This window comes from Salmo salar, chromosome 10 (assembly GCF_965601325.2).
Source record: "Salmo salar chromosome 10, fSalSal1, whole genome shotgun sequence".
Lineage (NCBI taxonomy): Eukaryota > Metazoa > Chordata > Actinopteri > Salmoniformes > Salmonidae > Salmo > Salmo salar.
This window is the reverse complement of record NC_138300.1, coordinates 65,648,389-65,658,016: the sequence shown is the minus strand read 5'-3', so window position 1 is coordinate 65,658,016 and position 9,628 is coordinate 65,648,389. Positions and strand designations below refer to the sequence as shown.

At 43.2% G+C, this 9,628-nt stretch overlaps 1 protein-coding gene across 1 annotated transcript in view; it reads right to left on the bottom strand.

Annotated features, from left to right (window-relative positions):
• Positions 1 to 4,450: 4,450 nt before the first annotated feature.
• Positions 4,451 to 9,628, bottom strand: part of ptdss2 (phosphatidylserine synthase 2) — a 50,155-nt gene continuing 44,977 nt past the window's right edge. Inside the window, exon 13 of the mRNA XM_014123837.3 lies at positions 4,451 to 6,510. Within this exon, the coding sequence (XP_013979312.1) occupies positions 6,357 to 6,510 (154 nt within the window). The 3' untranslated portion in view covers positions 4,451 to 6,356. The remainder of the gene's footprint in view (positions 6,511 to 9,628) is intronic.

The following is a 9,628-nucleotide window of genomic DNA, read 5'->3' as shown; positions in this document are numbered from 1 at the left end:
ACTAAATATATTTTGGCTGCAACCTTGGATTCACAAGGTTTTGGCATGTCTGCCTCATGATTTGTTGGGAGAGTCACCAGCCCCCCCCCCTCCCTATCAACGTAGGCAGTGACATAGTTCCTCTATGCCAAAAGAATCCATCGTTGAAACCAGACTCTAGTCTCTGTTGCTTGGGGTCGGGTTTTGGAGAATAAGCAGGTTAGGGGATCAATCCCATTTCAGTGCCGTCAGCGTGAAAATGAAAAGAAAACAATGAACAATTATCAAGCCATTACTTTGAATTTCAAATCATCGTCAGTTTCCTGAATTGAAATAGAATTGGCCCGAAATCCTGATCCTTCAACGGGCACGGTAGACTGAATTCCCAGGCCCACGTCTTAAATAATAAAAAATAAAACAAAATTCTTAGTGTCATCTTCAAGACACTCCAACATATAACATAGTACAAGAAAACAGGTACAGACTTAGGGATACTTCACCTAAACAGTATTTTTTTGTTGTACTTTGTACAGGCAGCCTGCACATTCAAAGGGGGCAAAATGTTCTGAAACCAATTTAAAAACATACCCCTCCCCCCAATTTGGAAAGTATTCAGAGCCCTTGACTTTTTTCACATTGTAGATTGATGAAGGCTGAAATGTAACACACACTCACAATACCCCCTAATGACAAAGTGAAAACAGGTTTTCAGAAATGTTTGCAAATGTATTACAAATAAAAAACAAAATACCTTATTTACATAACTATTTAGACCATTAGCTACGAGACACGAAATTGAGCTCAGCTGAACCCTGTTTCCATTGATCATCCTCAATGTTTCTACAACTTGATTGGAGTCCACCGGTGGTAAATTCAATTAATTGGACATGATTGGACATTGAAAAAGGCACACACCTGTCTATATAAGGTCCCACAGTTGACAGTGCATGTCAGAGCAAAAACCAAGCCATGAGGTCGAAGGAATTGACTGTAGAGCTCCGAGACAGGATTGTGTCAAGGCACAGATCTAGGGAAGGGTACCAAAACATTTCTGCAGCATTTAAGGTCCCCAAGAACACAGTGGCCTCCATCATTCTCAAATGGAAGAAGTTTGGAACCACCAAGACTCTTACAAGAAAGAGCTGGCCACCCGACCAAACTGAGCAATTGGGGGAGAAGGGCCTTGGTCAGGGAGGTGAACAAGAACCCGACAGTCACTCCGACAGAGCCCCAAAGTACCTCTGGAGATGGGAGAACCTTCCAGAAGGACAACCATCTCTGAAGCACTCCACCAAGCAGGCATATATGATCGCGCGGCCAGATGAAGCCCCTCCTCAGTAAAAGGCACGACAGCCCGCTTGGAGTTTGCCAAAAGGCACCTAAAGATTCTCTGGTCTGATGAAACCAAAATGGCACTCTTTGGGCTGAATGCCGAGCATCACGTCTGGAGGACACCTGGCACCATCATTACGGTGAAGCATGGTGGTGACAGCATCATGCTGTGGGATGTTCTTCTGCAGCAAGGACTGGGAGTCTCGTTAGGATCAAGGCAAAGATGAACAGAGCAAAGTACAGAGATCCTTGATGAAACCCTGCTCCAGAGCGATTATGGCCTCAGATTGGGGGTGAAGGTTCACCATCTAACAGGACAACGACCCTAAGCACACAGCCAAGACAACGCAGGAGTGGATTTGGGACAAGTATCTAAATGTCCTTGAGTAGTTCAGCCAGAGCCTGGACTTGAACCTGATCGAACATCTCTGAAGAGACCTAAAAATAGCTGTGCCGTGATGCTCCCCATCCAACCTGACAGAGCTTTAGATGATCTGCAGAGGGGAAGAAACTCCCAAAATACACGTGTGTCAAGCTTGTTGCGTCATACCAAAAAAGACTTGAGGCTGTAATTGCTGCCAAAGGTGCTTCAACAAAGTACTGAGTAAAGGGTCAATCTTGGTTCAATCAGACCAGATAATCTTGTTTCTCATGGTCTGACAGCGGGCTGTTATGTGCCTTTTACTGAGGAGTGGCTTCTGTCTGGCCACTCTACCATAAAAGTCTGATTGGTGGAGTGCTGCAGAGATGGTTGTCCTTCTGGAAGGTTCTCCCATTTCCACAGAGGAACTCTAGAGCCTCTAGGAAATCTGGGTGGTTCCAAACTTTCTCCATTTAAGAATGATGGTCACTGTGTTCTTGGGGATCTACAATCCTCCAAACATTGTTTGATACTCTTCCACCAGATCTGTGCCTTGACACAATCCTGTCTCGGAGCTCTACGGACAATTACTTCGACCTCATGGTTTGGTTTTTGCTCTGACATGCACTGTCAACTATGGGACCTTATATAGACAGGTGTGCGCCTTTCCAAATCATGTCCAATCAATTTAAATCTCCCACAGGTGGACTCCAATCAAGTTGTAGAAATATCAAGGATGATCAATGGAAACAGAATGCACCTGAGCTCAATTTCGAGTCTCATAGAAAAGGGTCTGAATACTTAGGTAAATAAGGCAGTTTTTTTTATTTGCAAAAAAAATAAATAAACACGTTTCGCCTTGACATTGAGGTATTGTGTGTAGATTGCAAAATAAAAATGTTTAATCCATTTTAGAATAGGGCCGTAACACAAAATGTGGAAAAGGTCAAGGGGTCTGAATACTTTCCAAAGGCACTGTACACACACTACCGGTAAAAAGTTTTAGAACATCATACTCATACAAGGGTTTTTCTTTATTTTTTACATTGTAGAATAATAATGAAGACATCAAAACTATGAAATAACACATGGAATCATGTAGTAACCAAAACTGTCAAACAAATCAAAATATTTTATATTTGAGACTCTTCAAAGTAGCCTTGATGACAGCTTTGCACACACTTGGCATTCTCTCAACCAGCTTCATGAGGTAGTCACCTGGAATGCATTTACATTAACATGGGTGCCTTGTTAAAAGTTAATTTGTGGAATCTCTTTCCTTTAATGCCTTTGAGCCAATCAGTTGTGTTGTGACAAGGTAGGGGTGGTATACAAAAGATAGCCCTATTTGGTAAAAGACCAAGTCCATATTATGGCAAGAACAGCTCAAATAAGCAAAGAGAAACGACAGTCCATCATTACTTTAAGACATGAAGGTCAGTCAATACGGAACATTTCAAGAACTTTAAAAGTTTCTTCAAGTGCAGTCGTAAAAACCATCAAGATCTATGATGAAACTGGCTCTCATGAGGACCACCACAGGAATGGACGACCCTGAGTGTTACCAGCCTCAGAAATTGCAGCCCAAATAAATGCTTCAGAGTTCAAGTAACAGACATCAACATCAACTTCAGGCCTTCATGGTCAAATTGGTGTCAATAAACCACTACTAAAGGACAAATACAAACTAGAGACTTGCTTGGGCCAAGAAACATGAACAATGGACATTAGACCCGTAGAAATGTGTCCTTTGGTCTGGAGTCCAAATTTGAGATTTTTGATTCCAACCGCCGTGTCTTTGTGAGACGCGGTGTGGGTGACCGGATTATCTACGCATGTGTATTTCCCACCGTAAAGCACGGAACTGGTGTTATGGTGCTTTGCTGGTGACACTGTCCGATTTATTTAAAAATTCAAGGCACACTTAACCAGCATGGCTACAACAGCATTCTGCAGTGATACGCCATCCCATCTTGTTTGGGCTTAGCGGGACTATCATTTGTTTTTCAACAGGACAAACAACGCAACACATACCTGCAGGCTGTGTAAGGGCTATTTGAACAAGAAGGACAGTGATGGAGTGCTGCATCAGATGACCTGGCCTCCACAATCACCTGACCTCAACCCAATTGAGATGGTTTGGGATGAGTTGGACCGCAGAGTGAAGGAAAAGCAGCCAACAAGTGCTCAGCATATGTGGGAACTCCTTCAAAACTGTTGGAAAAGCTGGTTGAGAGAATGCCAAGAGTGTGCAAAGCTGTCATCAAGGCAAAGGGTGGCTACTTTGAAGAATCTAAAATATATTTTGATTTGTTAAAAGAAAAATGGGTTACTACATGATTCCATATGCGTTAATTCATAGTTCGATGTCTTCACTATTATTCTACAATGTAGAAAATGGTAAAACTAAAGAAAAACCCTCGACTGAGTCGGTGTGTCCAAACTTTTGAATGGTACTGTGCACAGACTTATATAAATATATGAGAGAGAGAGAGCGAGAGAGCGCGAGAGAGAGCGCGAGAGAGAGCGCGAGAGAGAGCGCGAGAGAGAGCGCGAGAGAGAGCGCGAGAGCGAGCGCGAGAGCGCGAGAGAGAGCGCGAGAGCGAGAGAGCGCGAGCGAGCGCGAGAGCGAGAGAGCGCGAGAGCGCGAGAGCGAGAGAGCGAGAGAGCGCGAGAGCGAGAGAGCGCGAGAGCGCGAGAGCGCGAGAGCGCGAGAGCGCGAGAGCGCGAGAGCGAGATATATATATATATATATATATATATATATATACACATATATATATACACATATATATACACATATATATATATATATACATACACTTATATATGCCATAATTTCCAGAAACATTTCTGGAAGGAGAGAGGAAAAGCATTACAATTAAAAAAGGAAACTTTTGAGAAATATATATGTAGACTTCAATGGCAATAAACTCCTCTCTGATTCTACGTTGTACTACAGCCCAGTTTATAACCACCACATAACATGTTAAATAATTGGTGTTTAATGAGAAGCCGCCTTCTTTTAAGGTTTAGAGCTGCTGGTTTCCATTCACAATATATTATAAAATGGCATTAAGCATGTTCTAGGTCACATCAGGTAGCTTGGAACTATTTAGCAAAAGTCTTCTACTCTCCATCCAGTGACATACACACTGTAATACCTACTGCGACTCACAACTAGTTATTTTACATTGGATGGTGCTTGTAATTACACATGGAATCAAGGTGCCGAAGTTCATGCCCCAGCAAGAGTCAAAAATCCTGAGCAGTCCAAAGGCTGCCAATTTTAGTCTCAACTTTGTGATGTGCTTTTCTTCTCCCTTATTTATTGGGAGGGTGATCACCAACACAAGTGGATTAAGTCTGTAGCCAACATCCACAATGTGGACAACTCTTCAACGCAAAAGAAGTCCCGTCATGTCATCTAGGCTTGATATTCGCCCATGATGAACAGTGCAGTGAGGGGCAAAGGGTTATGTAATACTGTAGCTACCACTTCAACTTCAAAGCCCACACTAATTGTTACCTGGCTTTTGGCTATTCTGAGACGCATTTCCCATGAATGACGCCAGTGTGATGAACTAAGACGTTAAAGAGCCTATTAAAAACAGGTGTCAGACGTGGGTAACATTTCTCCGGTGGCTATGCGTGCCCTGCATTCTTTAAGCATATTTACAATTGCACAGATGTTCATTCTGTATTTAAAGCTTTTTTTGGCCGGCTTTGCATCCCTCCTTTGCATCCAATTTGGTTTGAAAACCATCATCTGTCATTTTACAGCCATCATTACCACATGTTGCTAGGATATAACGATTGCATTGGACCTCCACGGCATTGGGACTTTGTAAACTTAATTGCCCTAGCGCAGGTTGAGTGGCACAGCCCAAATGGTTTAGCATAGGGATCCCAAACTCGATCCTGGTGCGCCTCCCGATTTGTTTTTGCCATAGCACTACACAGCTGATTCAAATAACTCATCATCAAGCTGTGATCATTTGAGTCAGCTGTGTAGTGTTAGTGGGAAAAACTAAACATGCACCCAGGGGGGTCCCAGGTCCGAGTTTGGGAAACCCTGCTTTAGCAGGGACGAGTTCAAAGCTTTGGCTGTTATTTAGCTTGTAAGTAAGCATGTCTGCTGGCCCCTTGGGGGTTCGGTTCCTCTCCCTCCCAACCATTGCTTCATCCTGATTACATTTAAGTTAACATAATTCTGCCATGGTGAAAACAAAATCTATCATCTGTCCCAACCCAATACCCTTTGTGATCCCAGTTTTGCAAAAAATTAAAATATTTTTTTATAATATTTGACCCAATTAAATTTCAACACATAACAGAATAATAAATCGTCCCCGTAAAGTTCCCAGCACGATTACACAATAAACGTACATGAGGTAAATCCCTGTAGTATGGGATAGCTAGCTGACACCACAACCCCAAATCCCTGTTCAGTGTTTTGTTCTGTGATTAGTGTTAACAGTGAAAAGCCAGCACAGGAATGACTATGACACTGTTCAGGTAGGCACAAGAACAACATCCCCCTTCCCCCAGACACACCTCCCCTAACACCTCTACACTTGTGATCCAGGTGACCTACATGTGTATGGCGCTGCAGCGCTTTGCGGCTCTTTTTTTTGTCCCTTTCCCCACCCCCTACCAGCGGCGCAGCGGCAGGCTCCGCCTCTCAGGACTTCCTGTGTCGGAGTGACTCGGAGATGCCGTTGAGTTTGCTGCGTCCCGACGGGGTTGCCGTGCCACCATTGCCATGGGGACGGCCGCAGTCCCCTGTAACCTCCTGCTTCCGTCGGCGAGCGTCTTTGTAGCGGAGAGTGATGTCACTGCGGGTAGAGCAGAGGAGGAGAGTCAAGGGGGACACAGTGGCAAACACACACGCACACACACACACACACACACACGTGTAAGGATGTTCACCAGCCTATATAGGCTAAACGTTAGCACGTCTTCACACAAACTTACAAATATCCTGATTCTAAAGCACCCCCAATGGTTATGAACACACTCACCCCCATCCTCCTAAGGGACAGTGTAGAATAGTAAGACATACATAGGTTGTGTGTTTGTCAAACAGCTGGGGAGGAGGACACCACTTTTCAAGTCTCTGTTTAAAAGATGGCATGTCCAGACTACATGCAGCTATATTCCTCTGTGCACTTCAGAACCATGACTGAAGACAGTTGGTGGAAGGTGCAGGGTGAAGAGCTGTTGATCTGATTGGCTATCAGAGCATGCTGACTGACAGGTTGAAGGGCAACAGTCTCATAGCAACGATCTCCCTATTTTCATAGCAACAGTTCCCTGTGAAGAAACCCTTGGCCACACTTTAAAAACGGCCAATAATACAGCCAGGACGGCCAACCCTCTTCTAGAGAGCTACTGGGTGTGTTCCGGCCCTGTTTTAACCTGTTAGGGCTAGGGGGCAGTATTTGCACGGCTGGATAAAAAAAATGTACCCGATTTAATCTGGTTACTAATCCTACCCAGTAACTAGAATATGCATATACTTATTATATATGGATAGAAAACACTCTAAAGTTTCTAAAACTGTTTGAATGGTGTCTGTGAGTATAACAGAACTCATTTGGCAGGCAAAACCCTGAGACATTTTCTGACAGGAAGTGGATACCTGATGTGTTGTATTGACTTTAAACCTATCCCATTGAAAAACACAGGGGCTGAGGAATATTTTGGCACTTCCTATTGCTTCCACTAGATGTCACCAGCCTTTACAAAGTGTTTTGAGTCTTCTGGAGGGAGATCTGACCGAACAAGAGCCATGGAACGATGATGGCCCATTAGACACCTGGCGCGCGAGTTCATGTTGGGTACCCTCGTTCCAATACGTTATAAAAGAGTATGCATTCGTCCACCTTGAATATTATTCATGTTCTGGTTAAAAAAGGCCCTAATGATTTATGCTATACAACGTTTGACATGTTTGAACGAACGTAAATATATTTTTTCCCCTCGTTCATGACGAGAAGTCCGGCTGGCTTAGATCATGTGCTAACAAGACGGAGATTTTTGGACATAAATGATGAGCTTTTTTGAACAAAACTACATTCGTTATGGACCTGTGATACCTGGAAGTGACATCTGATGAAGAGAATCAAAGGTAATGGATTATTTACATAGTATTTTCGATTTTAGATCTCCCCAACATGACGTCTAGTCTGTATCGCAACGCGCATTTTTCTGGGCGCAGTGCTCAGATTATTGCAAAGTGTGATTTCCCAGTAAGGTTATTTTTAAATCTGGCAAGTTGATTGCGTTCAAGAGATGTAAATCTATAATTCTTTAAATGACAATATAATATTTTACCAATGTTTTCTAATTTTAATTATTTAATTTGTGGTGTTGACTTGACTGCCGGTTATTGGAGGGAAACGATTTCCTCAACATCAATGCCATAGTAAAACGCTGTTTTTGGATATAAATATGAACTTGATAGAACTAAAAATGCATGCATTGTCTAACATAATGTCCTAGGAGTGTCATCTGATGGAGATTGTAAAAGGTTAGTGCATCATTTTAGCTGGTTTTATGGTTTTGGTGACCCTGTCTTTGAATTGACAAAACATTACACACAACTCTTGTAAATGTACTGTCCTAACATACTCTAAATTTATGCTTTCGCCGTAAAACCTTTTTGAAATCGTAAAACGTGGTGAGATTAAGGAGATGTTTATCTTTCAAAGGGTGTAAAATAGTTGTATGTTTGAAAAATTTGAATTTTGACATTTATTTGGATTCAAATTTGCCGCTCTTGAAATGCACCTGCTGTTGATGGAGTGCACCATAGAGGTTAACACACCTGATTCAGTTAATCAAGCTTACCCGACTCCTGAGCTAATGATTAGTACAATTGTGTGTTCAAGCTAAAATGTTGACCACTGAGAGTACTAAAGGACTAGAGTTGAGAAACTGCATGCACCCAAAGAGGGTAGCTCGCTCTCCAGAAGGAGGGTAGCTCTCCAGAAAGAGGGTAGCTCTCCAGAAAGAGGGTAGCTCTCCAGAAAGAGGGTAGCTCTCCAGAAAGAGGGTAGCTCTCCAGAAAGAGGGTAGCTCTCCAGAAAGAGGGTAGCTCTCCAGAAAGAGGGTAGCTCTCCAGAAAGAAGGTTGGCCACACTGGATTTGCCAGGGAGAATCGTTAGAAAAGCCCTCAGAGATAACATGACACGTCTTGCAGGGTGACATGGCATGTTACAGGAAATAATCATTGACACAGCATCTCACACCACCAGCTCATGCCATGTCATACTTTATAAACCGTGTTGGTGGCTGAGGTATGAGTCATACAGTGCATTCGGAAAGTATTCAGACCCCTTCACTTTTTTCACATTTCATTAAGTTACAGCCTTATTCTAAAATTGATTAAATTGTCCCCCCCCCCCCCCCCCATCAATCCACACACAATGACAAAGCAAAAACAGGTTTAGAATTTGTTGCAAATGTATTAAAAAAAAAAATATCACATATACATAAGTACTCAGACCCTTTACTCAGTACTTTGTTGAAGCACCTTTGGCAGCGATTACAGCCTCAAGTCTTCTTGGGTATGACGCTATAAGTTTGGCACACCTGTATTTGGGGAGTTTCTCCCGTTCTTCTCTGCAGATCCTCTCAAGCTCCATCAGGTTGGATAGGGAGCGTCACTGCACAGATATTTTCAGACCTCTCCAGAGATGTTCGATCGGGCTCAAGTCCGGACTCTGGCTGGGCCACTCAAGGACATTCAGAGACTTGTCCCGAAGCCACTCCTGCATTGTCTTGGCTGTGTGCTTAGGGTTATTGTCCTGTTAGAAGGTTAACCTTTACCCCAGCCTGAGGTCCTGAGTGCTCTCGAGCAGGTTTTCATCAAGGATCTCTCTGTACTTTGCTCCGTTCATCTTTCCTTCGATCCTGACTAGTCTCCCTGTCCCTGCCGCTGAAAAACAT